General features: G+C 37.9%; 1 protein-coding gene across 11 annotated transcripts in view; it reads left to right on the top strand.

Moving 5' to 3' along the window:
- Sltm (SAFB like transcription modulator) overlaps positions 1 to 20976 on the top strand; it is a 54781-nt gene that overhangs the window by 24050 nt on the left and 9755 nt on the right. For 5 of the 11 annotated variants that reach the window (XM_085689314.2, XM_085689307.2, XM_085689311.2 and 2 more), the window contains 9 exons: positions 9711 to 9738; positions 11022 to 11490; positions 12121 to 12170; positions 14502 to 14620; positions 16622 to 16771; positions 17319 to 17422; positions 17531 to 17694; positions 18125 to 18210; positions 18690 to 18853. In XM_085689314.2, the coding sequence (XP_085545440.1) occupies positions 9711 to 9738; positions 11022 to 11490; positions 12121 to 12170; positions 14502 to 14620; positions 16622 to 16771; positions 17319 to 17422; positions 17531 to 17694; positions 18125 to 18210; positions 18690 to 18853 (1334 nt within the window). The remainder of the gene's footprint in view (positions 1 to 9710; positions 9739 to 11021; positions 11491 to 12120; positions 12171 to 14501; positions 14621 to 16621; positions 16772 to 17318; positions 17423 to 17530; positions 17695 to 18124; positions 18211 to 18689; positions 18854 to 20976) is intronic. The other 6 variants (XM_085689313.2, XM_087905357.1, XM_087905359.1 and 3 more) reach the window with 3 other exon arrangements.

The following is a 20976-nucleotide window of genomic DNA, read 5'->3' on the forward strand; positions in this document are numbered from 1 at the left end:
TTTTCTCCATGTGGCATAAATAAAAGTATATTTTTTCAAGGATTTATTTAATTTTTTTTGTTGGTTTAACATTGCTAGGATCAACTTTGATAACAGTGGGGAAAAATCTCATTCTTGACATTGTTGTGGAAGGTAGAATGTGGAAAATGGCTGTGCGTGAATTTGGTGAAACTTGTTTTGGTCCATGCTATGCATAGTGTACATTTGGGAGTATGCTACCGTTGTAAACTATTTATATCCTTGTTTCTGCAGTGTTAAATACTATCCTTTGTCTTTTCGCCTATTCACAAAGACTGGTTATATATTAATTCTTTAAGTGCCATGCTTTCAAATAGAGATACCTTACCACTCACCATTGACTAGATTAGCAAAAATGGTGATAGAGTTTGTGACTTGATAGTGTCCGCTAGAAGAGCAGTTTGAGGAATGTGTGTGCAGACTGCAGAGCTGGGACTAGAGAGATGGCTCCCTGCTTAAGAGCATTTGCTGTTTGCAGAGAAGCCAGGTTTGGATCCCAGCACCCACATGGTGGCTCACAGCCTTCTATCACTCTAGTCCTAGGGCATATGACACCCCCTTCTGGCTTATACTTGGCAATAGGCATGCACATGGTTCACAGACATACATGCAGGCAAAACACTTACACACATAAAATAAATCTTAAAAAAACACACACACACACAACAACTGTGTAGCTGACTGTCCTTGGCTGTGAGATGAGCTGTGGCTCCCTCACAGTGGAAGAGAACTGACATTTCAGGCCCCTTGTAATACTTAGGAAGAGGCCATTTGGACAGTGAGAGGCAGCAGACTTGTCCCTCTTCTGTCTGTGTACATTCATTTCTGCATAGTAGATGAGGGAGATGAACTTTTACATGGGGGGTGTATTTTTCTAGATTATTAAGTTTTCAGAAAGCTGGAATTGAGCTCTGTGTATCTTTGGCAACTAGCGTTTTGTTTTGTTTTTCTAGGCAAGGTTTCTTTGCAGCTTTGGAGCTTGTCCTAGAGCTCTCTCTATAAACCAGGCTGGCCTCAAAGTCACAGGAGATTCCCCCTGCCTCTGCCTCCCGAGTACTGGGATTAAAGGCGTGTGCCACCACACCCAGCAGCAGCTAGCATTTTGGTTCCACTACTGGGATGCTTCTAGGTTATACAGATTGTGAGCTGCCTGGCAGTGTTGCATCAAAGAACCCTGTTTACACCACAGGCTACTTTATTGCAACATGCTTAACAGGTGGAAGTAAAGTATTTCATGGAATGGTTATCTTTTTAAAGTTTAATTTTTATAGGATAGAATAAGTGAACCATTCTATCCTGATAGTAAGAAACAGTTATTTCAGAGACCAAGATAAAAGACATATTGTATCAAAAAATAAGGAAGCTACATCTTTAGAGAGATTTTAAATACAGTCTTATAGTACAGCCTTAACTTGGAACTTAGAAGGCAAAACAGGTGCATCACAGGCAGCAGGATTGCAAATTCAAGATCAGGCTGAGCTACAGAACTAGACCCTGGCTAAAAATCCACAAGAAGACAATATAGCTGGGCAGTGGTGGCACACACCTTTAGTCCCAGCACTCAGGAGGCAGAAGCAGGCATATGTCTGAGTTCTAGACCAGCCTGGTCTACAGAGCGAGTTCTAGAACAGCTGGGGCTATACAGAGGAACCCTGCCTCAAAAAAACAAAACAAAACAAAAACCAAACAAACAATAAAAGTTAGAAAGAAAATTACAATGTTCTTTATTTTCCTTTTTATAAATAATGTATATGCATTATTTATATAATATATTTATATAATTTATATATTTATATACTGTATAGACATACAAATTTATGCAGATTTCCCTGTGATCTGATGCTTTTAAACATGTTTCATGAATATATTATATGAGTTAGGGGTATGGAGGCTGTAACTATTACCCAACTTGAGCTATTCTCAGTTCCTTCAATCTTATTTTCTCTACCTTCATTTACATTGTACTTTCTGCAGTGTTTAAAATCAAATCCATTTTTCATAACCAAGTTCAATACATAGCTTTAAAAGAAATTCCTAATATAAAAATTGTAATTTCATTAAGCAATGAAGTTAATATTCAAATATTCCTTCAGCTATGAATTTTTTTCTTTACAGGTCTTGTTTGAATCCAGACCTATCTACTGTGATTGATTGATATGTCTGTTAAGGCCCATTTATTTATTTATTAATTTTCAGATATTTATTTATTTATTATGTATACTGTGTTCTGTTTGCATGTATGCCAACAGGGAACACCAGATCTCATTACAGGTGGTTGTGAGCTACCATGTAGTTGCTTGGGAATTGAACTCAGGACCTCTGGAAGAGCAGTCCGTACTCTTAACTGCTGAGCCATCTTTCTAGCCCAAGGCCCTTTTAATCTGTAGGCTTTCTCTGTGACTTAGTTTCTCCTATTTAACTTGTTGAAAAACTTAGTTGAGGGGCTGGAGAGATGGCTCAGTGGTTAAGAGCACTGTCTGCTCTTCCAAAGGTCCTGAGTTCAATTCCCGGTAACCACATGGTGGCTCACAACCATCTGGAATGAGGTCTGGTGCCCTCTTCTGGCCTGCAAGCATACACGCAGACAGAATATTGTATACATAATAAATAAATATTAAAAAAAACTTAGTTGATTATCTGATAGAGCAAGGGCTGCAAAGTCTTCCTTAAAGGGTCCCAGACAGTAAATATTTTAGCTTTTGTGGGCTATAAATTGTGTTTCACAATTGCTCAACTATGCCACAGTGGTGTGAAAGCAGTTAGAGACAATGTAAAAATTAATGGGCCTAGCTATATTTCAATAAAAATAACAATTTTTCAAGCCTTGCAGTAGAGCCTTTAAAATCTAATTTTTATTTTTTATTCTTTTTTTCCAAGACAGGGTTTCTCTGTGTAGCCCTTGCTGTTTGGAACTTGCTCTGTAGACCAGGCTGGCCTCAAACTCACAGAGATCTGCCTGCTTCTGCCTCCTGAGTGCTGGGATTAAAAGCGTGAACCACCACTGCCTAGCCAAAATCTAGATTTTGCTGGATACATTCTATTGTGTCTTTGAACATATTTCTGCTTACTGTAGTTACTTGAAATTGGTAAGTTGGTTGCTAGGCTTACTCTCACATTTAAGGATAGCATGAGAGACAGGTGTTTCATAGGTGGAATTGCCTATGAATTGCTGGTTGTGTCTTTTTGTATGACACTAAAGTCATTGGTGTTTCCTTTCAAAGTGGTCATAGTAATAACTGGAATATTTCTAGAAAAACTAACCCTTTGTATACTGTTGGTTTATCAAGTAGTACCATTTATAAAGAAAAACCAGGATATATATTTGATTTTTCCCCCTTTTATTCACCAGTTTCCAAAATAATGACCTAGTTGACCAGCACCTTCAATAGTACTAATGAGCTTTTGATCTTTTTCTTTGCTTTCTGTCCTTTTATTTCAGGCTCATGGGTTTCATATATTTAATTTATGTCAGTCTATTGTTATCCTTGAAGCTTAGAAGATTCTCACTTTCTGTTAGTGAACAGTGTTAGCTCTTTATTTTTGGTGTATATAAAGGTGTTTTGGTTTCTTTTTGCTAGACCTTCATGTAGTCGTTGCTTCATGTTAGTGGTAAATCCTTTGTCGGGACAGCAGTCAGGTTCATGGGTGTTCACTGCTTCTGAGTTGTTCATTATTTCTAGGCCTTTTCTGTTAATCATTCATAGGGATACTTTGAAGTTACTCATTTCCTTTAGCTCACATTCTTCACACCAAGGTCATTACTGAAGATGACTTAAGAACTCCCCAATTAGCATATCCTCATTAAGGATGAACAAAGTACTGGATCGCAGATCAGTTCTGCCCCCAAGGAGTAGAGCACCTACTGAAACATATTTTGGTTGATTTGCTTCATCTATTTTTAATGATTTAAAAAACTTAATCTGTAACTTTTTGGGATTCTACAGTTATTTTAATCTAATTCTATACATATTTCAAATATATTCTTGATTTTACATCAAGGTATGAAATGAGATATTTAAAAAGGTGTCCATGTAGTTCCCTGCCATTCCCTTACTAATTTTTTAAAATCCTTGACATGGGCTGGAGAGGTATCTCAGTGGTTGCACACACTTGGCTGCTCTTCAAGAGGCCCTGAGTTCAATTCCTAGCACTCACATGGCACTCAGTCTTTTATAACTGCAGTCTATATAGTCTCATGGAATCAGGTGCCCTCTTCTTGGGTGCAGACATCCAAGCAAATCAAACACCTATATACATAAAATACATTTAAAAAAGTCCTTGGCATAGTCTCTTTATAAAATATGAACAAGGATGATGTTTGTGTGAGGGCAATAATCCCAGTGTTAAGTGTTTAAACCCAGTTCTCAGCTTTTGACTTGAAGTTATGTCTCTGGATGAACACTGCTTCCTGTTCTATTCTACTTAATTATAGTACTGTGACTTTGAGCAAATTCTCTTAGTCAGTTTGAACATTAAAAATCATGGCTGGGGATGTAGTTCAGTTGGAAGAGTGCTTGCCTACTATGAACAAAGGGTTGAATTTGACTCCAGCACCATACTTTAAAACAAACCCCTCCTTGCTGGACTGGTGTAGTATTGTAGATCCTAGCATGAACATGCAGTTAGTGTCTTTGTGGTGTTGTTTGACTAATTTGAAGATGTCATTTACTTGGAATTTTCTGAACATTTTTTCCTACATTGTTCTTGTTAGGATTTTAAATCTTAAACATTTCCTCTTTTCTCAAGAAGCTCTCTAGTGGCTAGGTTTGGTGGTACACAGCTTTAATCCTAGCACTTGGGATTCAGACACAAGAGAATCTCAGTGAATTGAGACCAGCCTGGTCTAGGTAGCAAGTGCCAGATCAGTCAGAGCTATATAGTGAGATCCTATCTCAGAAACAAAAGAGGGACTAGAGAGATGGTTCAATGCTTAAATGCACTGCTTGCTTTTGTAGAGGACTTGGGTTTGGTTTCCAGCAACCAAATGGTAGCTCACAACCATCTGAAACTCTAGTTCCTGGGGATCTAGTGTCCTTTTCTGATCTCTGCATGCACCAGGCACACGTACAGTGCTCTTACATGCATGTAGGCAAAACACTTTTACCTGTGAAATAGAAATAAATATATCTTCAAAGAGAACAACGAAAAGAGCCCCTGTAGTGCCTTAAGATTTTGCCATGTCTGTTCTTTTATTTATTTACCTACATGTACAACATTTCTCTAATTTGCGGAACTTTCCCTTTTTGGAATGGACTTTGGGGGAATCTGTGTGCTTCTCAAAGCATCTGTTCTCTTTATAAAATTAATGCCTCTCCAGTCTAGTGCTTACTCTCTGTTCATGCTTTTACTTCTCCTTGATACATTTTTTTTTATCACATGTGAGTCTACAGATAACGTCTAGATGGATGGCATCACAAAAATAAACTGTTTGAATGGTAAAGACCAACTGATTACCTACATCTCATGCTTAACCTCATCTTTTAAGAAATACATCACATTAAAAATTAATTACACTTATTTGTGTGTGTGTGTGTGTGTGTGTGTAGATCAGAGGATAACTTGTGGGAGTGATTTCTCTCCTTCAACCATGTGAATTCTCAGGATCGAACTCAGGTCATTAGGTTTGGCAGCAAGTACCCCTTACTTGCTAAGCCATCTCAGTGACTCATTTATTTATTTATTTGTTCATATTACATATTTTCAGTAAGTAACCCCACATTAGTAAGAGTTTTCTAAGCTCTGTTGAACTAAGAAGTCTGTTAGAAAGAATAAGATCTTACAGTATATTTATTCAGTGACTTTATTTCAACAGATACTTAGTGCTTATTATGGGCTTAAAATATGTTACATATGCTAGCCCATTACTATTATCCATATAGCTCAGATTGTTCCTATTTTTAGCTGGGTCAGTTTGTTTTTCCCGCACAGGTTAGCCCATTGTCATCTAGATGTCAGGCAGTTACTGATGCAAAATAATTTTGAAGGCTTATTCGGTCAGTCTGAATATATATATATATCTTTTTATTTACCATAGAGACCCGTGTATATCACCGACTAACCCAAAGGATGGCAGTAGAATGTGGCTGACTGAAAGTGTGTGTGAGGCTTGATTTGACTTTTTGCTGTGCCTAGGATATGTGAAAAGAGAGGAGCTTTGTGTTGAGTAGGGTCATAGGCTCCACTACAAGATAACTACTTGAGTACCTGCTTTCTAGAAAATGCAGTTCATTTCCACGCATGAAATTCTCTTATTTAAGATAATTCCCACAGTGGCTAAAGACTGCTTTCAGTGGGGAGACTATTTTCAAACATTGCATATTTGTACCCAGGTGTTAGAGGTATGGACATTTCCATGCTTCTTGATTTGTCTATTATAAGGAGTTTGAAGCACATGTAGACCTGGTTTAACCATAATAACACTATTCGAATGAGTGTGCACTTCCACGTGTGGTCACTCACTGTCAACTCTGCTGTCACCAGCATTGTTTCCTAAGAATTAGGTCAGACCCCTCTATCCTGTGGGCTTTGGAGGATATGTGTCTCCCTGTGTGGAGACACTTGACTTACGAGATCCTTCAGTAGACTTGTTGAATTAAGAAAAATATCTAGGGAGCTGGAGAAAAGGCCCAGTGGTAGCCTTGCTGTTCTGGAAGTCACTCTGCTGACCTGCCTGGCCTCAAACTCAAGAGATCTGCCTGTCTCTGCCTTGCCCCCAGTGCCCAGCCTAATTAGACATCTTTTCCTTTAGTCTGTCATGTTGTATCTTGACTATAATAGCTTGAAAGTAGTAGTGTTGGTGCTGCAAGTAAATCATCAAGATATCTCATTTTATTTACTCTTTCAAGGTAAATTAATAAACCATACCTGAGTTGTAAGGAAAAAAATTATTCAAAATTTAAGAATAACTTATTGTCCCCTTGCTGCCATCACCAGTTACTCTACACAAAGCATTGTTAAATTGCCACACATTAGTTGTGTAATTAAATGCTCAGAGGTGGTGATTTCTTTAATTTTGAAGTGTGTGTATGTGTACACGTATGCCATAGCACATCTGTGGAGGTGAAAGACAACTTGTGTTAAGTTAGTTCTTTTCTTCCACATGTGCGCCCTATGTGTGGAACTCAGATTGTCAGACTCGGTAGCAAGTACCTTTACCCACTGAACCATCTTGCCAACCCCATGTGGAAGTTTATTAAATTCTTGGGTAATAGACAGATATCTCAGTGGATAAGAGTACGCACTGTTCTTTCAAAAGACCAGAGTTGGGTTCCTGTCATCCATGTTGGGGAGCTCATAACTGCCTATACTCTGGCTCTGAGGATCTGATGCCTTCTTCTGGACTTCAAGTGTAGATGGAAGTTTCTGTTCTATCCGGTCCCACAGCCGTCAGTCCCAAATAAACACACAGAGACTTATATTAATTATAAACTGTTTGGCCTGTTGTTCAGGCATATTACTAACTCGCTCTTATAACTTTAATTAACCCATAATTCTTACCTATATTTAGCCACATGGCTTGGTACCTTTTCTCAGTGAGGCATTCTTATCTTGCTTCTTCTGCATCTGCCTAGTGACTAACTCTCGATCTTCCTCTTCCCAGAATTCTACTCTGGTCGCCCTGCCTATACTTATTGCCTGACTACTGGCCAATCAGTGTTTTATTAAACTAATACAAATGACAAATTTTTACAGTATATGAGAGGATTATCCCCCAGCATCAAGGACAATCGTAGTATTCTCTGTCCCTCCTTCCTTCCCTCCCTCCCCTCCTTCTTTCTTCCCTTCTCTCTCTCTCTCTCTCTCTCTCTCTCTCTCTCTCTCAAGAAATTTAAACTTCAAAACTGAAAAGAAATCATAGTACGCAATATTGGTAGGTTTTATATTGCAGACTGATAACATTTATGTTGTTGTTGATTTGTATTAACAAGCATGAGGTCCTGAGTTCAGATCCCTAGCGTCTGTGTAAAAATGCCTGTTGTGATGCACACCATAACTCTGGTGAGGTGAGGTAGGGATGTCAGGATGAGACAGGAAGATCCCTGGAGCTCTCTGGCCAGCCAATCTAGCTAACTGGTAAGCTCTGGGTTCATTGAGAGACTCTATCTCACTAAGAAACAAAAAAGTTGGAGGGCTATAGAGGACAGACACTTGTCATTGACTTGGCTGCTGTGTGCACATAGACACGATGTTGTAGTTATTATCCATGGTAAAAATTTAATTTTGACTTGAATTGAAAGTTTTGTGTGAAATCTTCTTTCACTGCTAGACAGGAGGAGTTGGTTGGGTTCTTCCTGGACCTGCAACATCAAAATCACCTGGAAACATGTTAAGTGGTGCACATCCTTCAGCCCTGTTTCAGACCTGCAGAATCAGAAGCTGTGGGACTGGTGCGGGCAGCCTGACTGACAAGCGCTTCCAGGCTTCTGTTGTACACTGGTGTTTGAGAAGCAGTACTTTAAGGCCTTGCTATTGGGAAATTTCCCAGCTTACCTAGATTCATCTGTATTCTAGGTATCTGTATCTGCATAGCTTGTCTTTTAAGAGTTGTGTGACTACCGAGCAGTGGTGGCGCATGCCTTTAATCTCAGCACTCAGGAGGCAGAGGCAGGCGGATCTCTGTGAGTTCGAGGCCAGCCTGATCTACAAGAGCTAGTTCCAGGACAGGCTCCAAAGCTACAGAGAAACCCTATCTTGAAAAAAAAAAAAAAAACAAAAAAAAAAAAGTTGTGTGACCAAGATATTCATGGAAACATCTTTTGAGACTCTCGCACTTACTTACTTTTCTGTGGCTTATGTTGGGAGAGTTTATATTGGAACAACTACCTCACTGATCTTTGCAGTGTTTTCTTAATAACGAAAGTTTTTTTTTTCCTTACTGCAGGCAGTAATGTAGTAACTGCCAAACACCTTTCCCTTTCAATAAGTTATTTTTCCTTAAAAAGACAAAATTCCTCCTCCAAAAAAAACCATCATTTTATTGAAATCTTTCTGTTTTGAAGTTACCACATAGTTAATTTTGGGAAATATCAAATATTTTATTAAATAACATCTTTTAAATGGTTATGTTCTTTGCTTTGATTGCCTGTAGCACAAATACCATTTTAAAATTGGCCATTTTCTATGTATTTGTGATGACTTTGAACTCATTTAACAGATATTTTTAAAGAAAGTAATTTGGAATTGACTCCTGATAATAATCCCCTTCCCATGTTGAAGTATGCAGACAGGGAAGCAGGGTTTTGTTTGTTCTTTATTTCTTTATCATGCATTCAATCCATTGCGTATCTTAAACCATGTGGGTCATGGCATTCTCATTTCCCTCCTCCACTTAATTAATATAAAAAAGATTTCTTAAAAAAGTGTGAACTGAGTGACATAAAATAATCTTGTCAGTCTCTTTATTGACAGCTCTGTGGTTCAAGTAAGGTTTGGATTATTTTAACTAGTTTTGGTTAATGAAATGATAACCCTTAATGAGTGATTTGCCTCTTATTTTGTAGAATCATATGTAGCAGAGGGTGCTCTTTAGTTTTAAATGGGTCTGAGTTCTGATTAGAGTATATTTGCATGTGATGTGTATCTCTAATCAGTATTTTTAAATTATCCACCAGTTTAATTTGACTGCTTTTGTGATTATTAAAATGTAGTTCTCCATGAGTTTATTTTACATTTGATTATTCTTTGACTTTCAGGATGGTGAGGAAGAAGAAAATGAGAAAGGTATGTTTGATGCTAAGTAGAGTTTCAAATTTATGGACATTTAGAAAAACAAAGTATATGAAAATAAACATTCTTTATTTGAAATCTTATTTTAAAATAGTTTATTTTTAAATTATCAAAATGAATTAAGTTAGCATCTTAATTTTTCAATTGGTTTTTATTTTCTTTTGAACATAAGATATGTTCTGACTTAATAGTACATATCAGTTACTGTAGTGAATGATACCATTTTTTTCACTGTGGATTGTTTTATTTTAAAAATAACTTTTAGCATACGGTAAGTAGATTCTGTCTTTAGGACTGACACTGCAGTAACTCATACGTGCTTACTGGAGTCTAGTTTCTGACTCAGTGAATTCTGCACCAGTCCTAAGAATGGTGAATGACCAGGAAACTGGCTTTGTTTGCTTCTTTAGAGCAACTTTCATGTGATTTTCTGACATGTGTAGTGGCTTGGGAGAACTATCTTATCCAATACAATCACAGGGACAACAGTAGCAATACATGTGCTCACTATGAAGTTGAGTTCTGGAACAGAAGTCACACTGTCCTACTTGGACTAGACAGGACATGGAGCAGGCTCCTCAGCGAGGCAGAATAAAAAGCCCAGAAGCAATGATGAAATAAAGCAACTGACTGAAAAATCTCACATACCTGAGGCCTTTCACTCTGTCGGAATGCAAGATACCTTTGCAAACGGTCATTGCAGACCACCTGGACAGGACGCGGATAGCAAGCAGCCACTCTCCTAGATGACATGGAGGAGCATCTTCGGAGTCTTCCGTAGCAGTTTTACTTTCGATTCTGTACTACCCAGGGATTGAAGAGTGAAAAAGATGGGGCTTGGAAATACTCTGAAGACCAATGTCCTCAGACTGTGACCTTCCAAGAAGTCACCAAGGAGCTCTCAAGGTGACAAGGATTAAATTCCAAGATGAGCCGAACATTGAATAACAAACCTGCACATCTGCCATTCTACTATGGAGGAAAACAATTCCGATACCATTAACTTATAAGCAGAAATGAAGAACCTCATCTTGAGAATGGATCCATCTTCTCACTGTTGTTGTTTTGATGTTTGTATGTAGAGATCATTTTTTCCCCTGAAGAATACTGATCTTAGGTAAAGGATTGTGTATGTTAGTTAATCCCTTGTGTTCCCCCTAACCCTCCATCAGTGCTAATGACTGGCTTTATATTTTCTAGGTCCTATTCTAGCTTATGAATGTGAAATTGTTTAAACTTCTTGTTTTGCCATATTTATTCCTGTTAAATCCTCTTAGATATAGCAGGTTCTGGTGATGGCACACAAGAAGTATCTAAACCTCTTCCTTCAGAAGGGAGCCTAGCTGAGGCTGATCACACAGCTCATGAAGAGATGGAAGCTAATGCGACTGGGAAAGAAGCTGAGGATGACAACATCTCGGTCACAATCCAGGCTGAAGATGCCATCACTCTGGATTTTGATGGTGATGACCTCCTAGAAACAGGTAAAAATGTGAAAATTACAGATTCTGAAGCAAGTAAGCCAAAAGATGGGCAGGACGCCATTGCACAGAGTCCGGAGAAGGAAACCAAGGATTATGAGATGAATCCGAACCATAAAGATGGTAAGAAGGAAGACTCCGTGAAGGGTGATCCTGTCGAGAAGGAAGCCAGAGAAAATTCTAAGAAAGCAGAATCTGGAGACAAAGAAAAGGATACTTTGAAGAAAGGGCCCTCGTCTACAGGGGCCTCTGGTCAAGCAAAGAGGTTTGTTTTTCTATGTCAGTTCTTTACGATACTGAAATTCCAGCATTCAATAAGATCACGCTACATTAAGGGGGTGGCTTCAAGACCATGTACAATAATTAGTGTCTTATGATCCTGCCTAGAATATTTTTGACCGTCATAAGTTACTTAAAAACATTCAAGATCTTCATGATATGCAGTGTGTCCTACTGAGTGCATTGTCGAATTTTCAGCATATATTTATTTTTTTATTTTTTTATTTTTTGGTTATTTTTATGTTTTTTGGTTTTTGTTTTTTTTTTCAAATTGACAATTTTTGTGTTTCATTTTTTAAAACCCTTGTGATGGTGGTTAATGAGCAACTATCAGTTCTAAGAACACAAAATGAAGTCAAGTCCCAGTCCTGAAATCTGGAGAAGATGGCCATATATCCACTGAATAGAATTGTCAGAAAATCTAGATCTTCAGGCATCTTGGGCAAAATCAGTGCAAGAATCCTAAGGGAGCCATTTGTTCAAGTAGCCTAATATAGGCCTTTGGAGTTATTCATGTGTATGAGTAGAACCCGTGTTTGCAATGCTGTCAATATCAAGCTGTTTGGTTTTGTTTTGTTTTTTGTTTTCAATTTTCTCTGGTGATTTGCCTCTTTAGCTCTTCAAAGGAATCTAAAGACAGCAAGACATCATCTAAAGATGACAAAGGTAACATATTTTTTCTATTTATTTCATGATAATATCACACACTTCCCACCAAAAGTGTTAATTGTCTGTGTTTCCTTTGACATTTAGTCTTCTGAACTTTGTTGATAAGATAGAAGTTTTGATAACCTTTAACTGGTGGCATTAAAGAATTACAATAAACCCTGACATTAATACTTTGTCATTGAGTTACTTTGTAAACTCATATGAGCATGAGAGATTGGAGTAGTTTTAGTTGCAGTGAGTTTGAAATGTCAGACATGACCACATCCATTTCCCTGTTCTGTCTGGGAAGAAACTTGTATCATAAATATATTTGTGTGTATTTGTGGAATCTACTATTTAAAAGAAAGACAGTCTAATATTTGGTAGTACTTCATTCTTTAAATTAGGGTATACTTATGTTAACACAGCAAGTGTATAGTAGTATTTAATTGTTTCAGAGTTCATTTCCTAATTTGACTTATTTTGTGTTGATGGTTGTCTTTATGTAGGGAAATAATTTTATATTCAATTCCTGTATCCGAGACAATTTAAATTTTTTTCATTGTATATTTATTTCATAATTATACATGGCTGTATGTTGCATAAGAATTTTTATTCAAGTGTATGTTGTTCCTTGAGCATATCTCCCCATGCTCCCCTACGGGGCTTATTATTATTATTTCTTGTCATTCGGAGCTGGCTGATTATCTTGTACCCATGAGCCACTATGGCTTCATCTTGTACTTCTGCTATGATGGCTTGAGGAACATTTGTTTTCTCAGAAAGCATCGTCAAGGAACATGCACTGCTCTTGTGTACTGCCAAATCCTCAGATCTTCCTGGGTGTCATAAGGATTTCATGCATTGCTATGGGTTTGGTTTGGTTTGGTTTGGTTTGATTTTTTTGAGATGGGGTTTCTCTGTGTAACAGCCTGGCTATTTTGGAACTTGCTTTATTAGACCAGGCTGGCCTCGAACTCAGAGGTTGGCCAGCCTCTGCTTCTCAAGTGCAGGGAGTAAAGGTCTGCACCACCACCACCTGGCATATTGCTTTGGTTAGTGTTATATTGGTATGTTTCATGTTGACGTAATGATTGACTTAACTCAGTAACTGTAATGGTAATACCCCTGACCTCTATAGTGTGGGTTAATGGATAAGAAAAGGTTTATCCTTTAAATTGAGAAATTCAGTCATTTTGATTAAGTGGTACTTTCTTTCCTGTTATTTAAAGGTTTTTCCTGTAATTACGTATTGCTAGTTATGTGTAGCTACACAAATTTCTAAGTTGCGTATCATACAGTAAAACATTTTGATGACTACCCTCAAGAATAGGAAAAGCATTAACTGTTGTATTACAGTTTGAATCATTTGTATTGTTTCTCCCTAAAAGCCTTCACTGCACAGCTTTTCAGAGGTTGACGTTTATCTCATGTGACTTTAAAGCAATTCTGAAATGTTTACTTTTTCTGTTTCTTGTATATGTGCATAGCATCTTAGAAAGTTTTTTTGCATCATAACCCCAAAGGAAGAAAACACTGTGGACACTAACTAGCTTTTGTGCTTCATATGTTTGTATGTGTGAAGCCATATCTGTGTGGAGGCCGTTCAGAAATAAGCTATGATTATTTCCCTAGTTCAAGTTATTTTAAGGTATCTAATCTTCTAATGATTTAGAAGATTGTTTTAGAAGGTTGTTTCTGATTTAGGTCTTAAGTTATCCACCTACATATAATTTCCATTTTCTTCAACCTTTCTTTAGTAGAAAATGAAGATGTCTGTGTGTAGTGATGCACGCCTTTAATCCCAACATTTGGGAGGCAGAGGCAGGCAGATTTCTGAATTCGAAGTCAGTCTGGTCTACATATTGACTTTCAGGTCAGGCAGAACTACACAGAGAAAACCTATCTCAAAAAAGAAAATGAAAGTGAATTATTAGAATGTTTGTTCTCAACTCTGGATCACCCTGTTTTCATTCCCACTTCTCAGACCCTTCAGGGTCCATGGCAGATATCCAACACTGGAGCAGTCTGCTCATTGCCACAGGACTGCTTCCAGACACCCCAGTTCATTGTAATGGTGTGAGGACAGGTTGTTAGCACTTGCTGGAAAATGTCCATGATTTAGTGGAATTTTTATTCGTTTAGAACTCATGTAACAGGGAGAGTATGAACATTCAGATTTATTCCTTCACTGCTCTGATTGATTTTTATAATGGTAAGTTTCTAAGATTTTAGGTATTGTGATGTTAGGCTATCAAAATTTAAATGAGAAAGGCTTTTATAATGGAAGTCTATGAGCCTTCTAAGTCACTGCAAACACTTAAGCTTCTGGTGTTAAATCCATCCTAGGGAGCACAGGCAGTGCTGGAGGAAGCAGTGGAAGCTCAACCAAGAACATCTGGGTCAGTGGATTGTCTTCTAATACCAAAGCTGCTGATTTGAAGAACCTCTTTGGCAAATATGGAAAGGTACATTCTTTTTACCTTTTATTTTTTTAGTATTCAAAATAATTATGTAGATATATTCTATATGTTACACTTTTTAAGTTTTTATATTTACTTTATTACTTATTTACTTACAAATTTAGATTTATTTCATGTGTATGAGTGTTTTGCTTTCAATGTGTCTGTGTACCAGGTGTGTGCCTGGTTCCTCTGGAGATTAGAAGTGGTCTATGAAACTGAACTTGGAAAAGTTGTGAGCTGCTATGTGGATGCTGTGAATCGAACTTGGGTCCTCTATGAGAACAAGTGCTCCCCAAAGCTGAGCCATCTCTCTAGACCTATAGTCTTTATTTTTGAATCCTTGAGCCTTGTATTATAACTTGAGTTCCAAGTCTATACTCATTTGCACCAAGAACTGTATTTTATTGATCATGATGCAAAGGATGTAGAAGATGCTGAGACTGTTTGGTCATTCTGAAAATATAAGTAGCTGGAATTAGGTAGTAAAATATGTGAACTGCAGAGGAAACAAATATCCTGTTGTAGAGGTTCTTATCCGTTAACTAGAAAAATGTAAAACTTGCTGTGTTTTATTGCTGATCACGGTCCCACCATTCTCAGTGTTTCTGACACCTGCAAGAACCTGCTTTGCCTAAACGACTTTCTATTTGAAGAAGTAAAAGCTTCTAAAGTCATTAAAACAGGTTTTTTTGTAACACTAGTGCTGTACGTGTGTGTATGTGTGTGCTCACACGCATGTGTGAAAACAATGAAATAAGAAGTCTCTTAAGTGCTGTGAAGTATGTGAGTTGATGCGTTAGGAAGGGTTTGTGCCATGACTGGGCTCCCTCACAGCAGAGAGCAATTATAGAGCACTCAGCCAGCGCTGTGCTGCTGCCGGCCTGCATCTCAGTGCAGGCACTTGGTTCTGCTTTAAAGGTGACTACTTACACTTTCATTCTCCAAATACACATCCTGCTTTTTTAACTTGCTCTGCTGTTAGCTCTTTGAGGGTAGAGATCTTACCCTATTTTGTGTATACATGGTAGGTTTTAAATGTTCGTTAAATTAGTAACCAGTATTGGTTATCAGAGTGATAATCCCGTAATCAACTGTAGCATATGTTGTGTACTTTTAGAGACGCAAAACAGTACTTCAGTGTTGGCACTAGTCAGAATTTAAACTGCATGAGAATACCATACATGATGACAAGACTGTGGGCTCAAGTTTCTGTAGAACAAAGCAGCTTTTCTTAAAGCTTCCAACAACCCTCATCAGAATACTGCCCAAGTTCCCTTTCTGCCTCCTGCTGTTATGTCTTTGTTCTCTCTCTTTAGCCCTGGAATAGCTCTGCTTTTTCTCTCGCTCTTCCATCATTCTCTAGTATTGAAATTGTCAGTTAGTTACTGATTACCTTACAGGTTTTGTGGCCTAATCTTAGGCTATATTTTGCCTGCCCTCCCTCCCCGCTCCTCTTTTTCTCAATGGGGTTTTTCTGTATACCCCTAGCTTTCCTGGATCTTGCTTTGTAGACTAGGCTGACCTCTGATTTACAGAGATCCACCTGCCTCTGCCTCTCTAGTGCTGGGATTAAAGGCATTTTTATCCCAGCTTTTTCTTTTTTCTTTGCTTGATTTTGAAACTTAAAGTCACTCAAAGGAAAGATTTAAGACTTCTGTAAACTGTCTTCAGACATGTCCATAATTTTCTCTAAGAGATTCAGGGTATATCCATGGTGAGAAAACTGGTTCAAATCCAATTTCTTTTTGTTTGTAATTTTGTACTATTTATTTTATGAATGAAGCTTGTTTGTGCTGTATATTTGGGTAGAGAATTAGAAAAATAATTCCCTTGAATATTTGAAGTACATACTATCAAAGTAGGTGCTGGTCATAAAAATGAGAGGACGGAATTCCACCCAGAGTGCATCTTTACTCCCCTTTCATGTGAGTGGTTGTAGTGCTGAGTCTGATCGGTTTAGGAATGTACAGCTATGAAATTCTGAAGTATAATCTAATTTTGCAGGTTTTAAGTGCAAAGGTAGTTACAAATGCTCGAAGTCCTGGGGCAAAATGCTATGGCATTGTAACTATGTCTTCAAGCACAGAAGTGTCCAGATGCATTGCACATCTTCATCGTACAGAGCTACATGGACAACTGATTTCTGTGGAGAAAGTAAGTGTGACCACCTGTTTATAAAAAGGGAGATTAAGAAGAAGAGTGATTTAAAAAAAATCTAAAACTTTTTGAGTGTCATTAGTGGTCAAAATTTTTGAATTTGGTTCATTTGAAAGTTTTCAGTTAAAATGCTCACTCAGCAAGGAAAGTAGGTGCGGTACTTGTAAATCAAAATCAATAGGGAAAGTAGATGCAGATATCTGAAACCTAAAATGTGAAACAGTCTTGGTCCAAGTATTTCAGATAAGAAGAGTCAACCTGTAGTCTCAGTCTAAAAATGTCTCTATCATGAATGGTGATGTATGGCTGTAATTCCAGAATTTGGGAGGCAGAGGCAGAAAAATCAAGATGTTGTGGGCTGTATAGTGAGTTCCAAACCTGCCAAGATCATTCCCAAACTTAATAATCACCCTGTACCTGCCTCACAAGTGCTAGAATTACAGGCATGTGTGGCTGTGCCCAGCTCAACACCATTTAGATAATGCAACTTTAAGAAAAAACTTATGAATTATGAATTTTAAAAACATTTGTTTAAACTTTTCAGGTGAAAGGTGATCCTTCTAAGAAAGAAATGAAGAAAGACAATGATGAAAAGAGCAGTTCAAGAAGTGCTGGTGATAAAAAGAATACCAGTGATAGGAGCGCCAAGTAAGGGTGATTGACAGCCGCTAGACTAAGACTGCTTTCTGATAAACAGACTTCTTGTTCCATAACAAAGTAGTTATTCTGTTTTCTTGTCTTGAATGATGTGGTCAGGACACAAGCATCTATCAAAAAAGAAGAGAAAAGGTCATCTGAGAAATCGGAAAAAAAGGAAAACAAAGACACTAAGAAAATAGAGAAAGATGAGAAGAATGACAATGGTTCAAGTGGCCAGACTTCAGAATCGATGAAAAAGAGTGAGGAGAAGAAACGGATAAGTACGTCGCATGTTCTCTTGGTCCACTGTGTCCACTGCTTGTTTTGTATTTTAGAAGGGACTATTTTTCAAATGTTGATAGGGCCTATGTTAGAAAAGGGGATTTTATAGACCAGCTGTCTTCTTCCCTACTACAAGGTATTCTAAACAAGTTCCCTGACTGAATCCTTAAGTCCTAACTGATTTGGGTTTGGAATAGAGGAAAACGGAACAAAGGAGTGAAAATGTGAGCAGTGGCCACTGATGTTCAGTATCTTACTGAATTAGGATCTTTTTGTATACTTTGAAAGTATTTGTTAACAGATTAAATAATTTGATTTCTTTGCATTTAAGCAGAATAAGTTTTTTTATTTATACAAGGTGAAAATTCAAATTTATTTATGCTCCTTTTCAATGTTATTTTGTTTGTTTAAAGTATTTCTCTTTTTTAGGTTCAAAGAGTCCAGGACATATGGTGATTGTAAACCAAACTAAGGGAGATCATTGTAGGCCATCAAGAAGGAGCCGATATGAAAAAGTAAGTCTGCTTTCAAAAGATAAAGCTGTTATCTCCAAACCACTTTTAAAGACACAGTTCAAGTTAACTTTTTAAAAAGGAAATATTACTAGCTGTTTGAACTTTAGGAAGTGTTTTATTGATTAATTTTTTTATGTGTGTGTAGGACACCAGCCCCCTAACACACACACACACACACACACACACACACACACACACACACATACACAGAGAGAGAGAGAGAGAGAGAGAGAGAGCGCACGCGCAGAAGAAGGTGCTACATCCCCTGGAACTAGAGTCCCAGGCAGCTGTGAGCTGCTTTGGGTGCCAGGAACCAAACCTGGGTCCTCTGCAAGTGCAGTGAGCATCCCTGACCACTGAAACATCTGAGCTATCTCTCTGGTCCTCTCATCTGAACTTTTTAAATGACCAGTGAAAACCAAAATACATGACCTCAGATTATTTTAGCTTCATGTTCTCCTACGGTTTTTCTTTTGTAGGCTCATGGAAGAAGCAAAGAAAAGGAGAGGACTAGCCTAGATAAAAAAAGAGACAAAGACTACAGAAGGAAAGAGATCTTGCCTTTTGAAAAGATGAAGGAACAAAGATTGAGAGAACATTTAGTTCGTTTTGAAAGACTGAGGCGAGCTGTTGAACTCAGAAGGTAGGAGGAGCATTTTTGACTGCTGTCTGTAATGTGCGCCTTTAGCTATAATCCAGCCTGCTAGAGATTGTGTCCCCCAGAAGACTGTCATTCTGAGGAAGTAAAGGTATGACCTAATGATTTAATAAGTTTGCATAACACTTTATAGCTTTCAAAATTATTTTAATCTGTTATCTCCAACTCAATTCTGTACAGTTAATTAAGCCCGCTATTTAATACTAAAATATAGAGGCCTGGAGAGGCTAAATGACTCTTCCAATGCCATGTGGCTAATAAGTGGCAGAGTCGAGACTCAGATCCAAATCTGACTCCAAGTCCAGTGCTCTTTTCTTTATTCCAAAGATGCTGCCATAAAAATCATGTATTAAAGCAGACGATAATTCCAGATAGTATCAGAGTAAGCTACAGTGTTAACTGCTGTCACAGGATGGAAACCTGCAAGTACCCAAGTTAGTACCCAAGTGAAGGCTGAGTTGCTCTGTGAGCTTTAATGCAGTCCCTACTCCTCATTAAAGTTGACCAGAGACCAAAAGAAAATGCTCCCATTTTTAGTGTCAGTGTCAGCAACCAACATGAGTTCATATCTACACACCCTTTTTTGGGAGCCACGTGAAATATCTCCTAGTGTATTTTTAATCTAGTAGACGTGTCCACGTGAAATATCTCCTAGTGTATTTAATCTAGTAGACGTGTCCACGTGAAATATCTCCTAGTGTATTTTTAATCTAGTAGACGTGTCCACGTGAAATATCTCCTAGTGTATTTTTAATCTAGTAGACGTGTCCACGTGAAATATCTCCTAGTGTATTTAATCTAGTAGACGTGTCCACGTGAAATATCTCCTAGTGTATTTAATCTAGTAGACGTGTCCAGCACAGGGGTCACTCGTGCAGCTTCAGCTACTCAGCCTCAGATGTTAGGAACTTCAAAAGCTGTAGCTTGAGAATACAACCTTTGCCTGTGTGTGGCTAAGGGAAATGATTCTTGCAAAACTCACTTCCATAAACACTAGCTCTTAGGTTTGGGAAAGAATGAAGTGGGGAGCTATCAGGGCAGTGACTCTCAGACCTGTCAAACCAATGCCTATTGGATTTTTAAAATGGCCTGTGTTGCTCAGACTTACCGTTTACTCTTGAGCTCAAGGGATCCTTTTGCTTCAGTCTCCTGCTGACCTATAACCACAGGCATGCACCACTGCACCCAGCCCAGTGACCCTTTAAAATAAGCTGTTGAGGTGTGCCTCCTTCATACTCCTGGGGAGAAAGAAAGGCGTCTGCCTGTAATTAAAAAAAAAAAAAAAAAAGTGATGATTTAGCAGTATTATTAAAGTGAAATAAAAGTGATTTGTAACAAATATCTATATTCCAAATATAAATATTTAGATGTATAGAAGATACATTGAACTAGTCAGATATTTGTATCCTGTTAGACTCACTGAGAGTATGAAAGCTGCAGATGCAGACCAATCTGTGTGTCGTATTGGTGAGTCATGTAACAGGAGAAGTATGGGCATTTTGATGTGATTTCTGAAATGGTAACGACTCTTGGTAAAGCCCTCAACAAAATGCAATCCCCCCCTTTTAAAAAAAGATAAATTTTGAGTTTTGTTATTGAAAAATTTAATATATAAATCTGTGCTAAAGCAAATAAGCGTAGCATTTATTAAAACAGTTAAATTAGGCTATCTTTTTCTCAAGGGCATGGCTGTCCTCTGTGACATAGGAAAGGGTTCAAAAGCGTTAGATATTCTTGCCTCTGTGGAGCACATTCTTTGGTCTGTAAAACTGTCTTGACAGTTCATGCATCATCAAGTGTTGTAGAATTCTTGGTCTTCACCCACTGAATAGTAGTAACAGCCCATTGACTGCTGTTCATTTAAAATGCCACATCAGTTTTTATGGGAATAGTACTGACCCATTAAGAATGCTGAATTGCTACAGGCAAATATGCAAGTGGGCAAAAATGTAAACGTGGATTACCTGAGTGTCAGGAAATGAAGAAGCACTGTCTAGTATATGTTTGTACTAAATTATCTCTGGCTCAAAAGTATGTTCCCTGAACTGTATATTAGAAGCCAGTGTACAGCCATAGTGGCCCCTAAGGGCACCATTCTATTATATAAC

This window comes from Myodes glareolus, chromosome 4 (assembly GCF_982192425.1).
Source record: "Myodes glareolus chromosome 4, mMyoGla1.1, whole genome shotgun sequence".
In the NCBI taxonomy this organism is placed as follows: Eukaryota; Metazoa; Chordata; class Mammalia; order Rodentia; family Cricetidae; genus Myodes; species Myodes glareolus.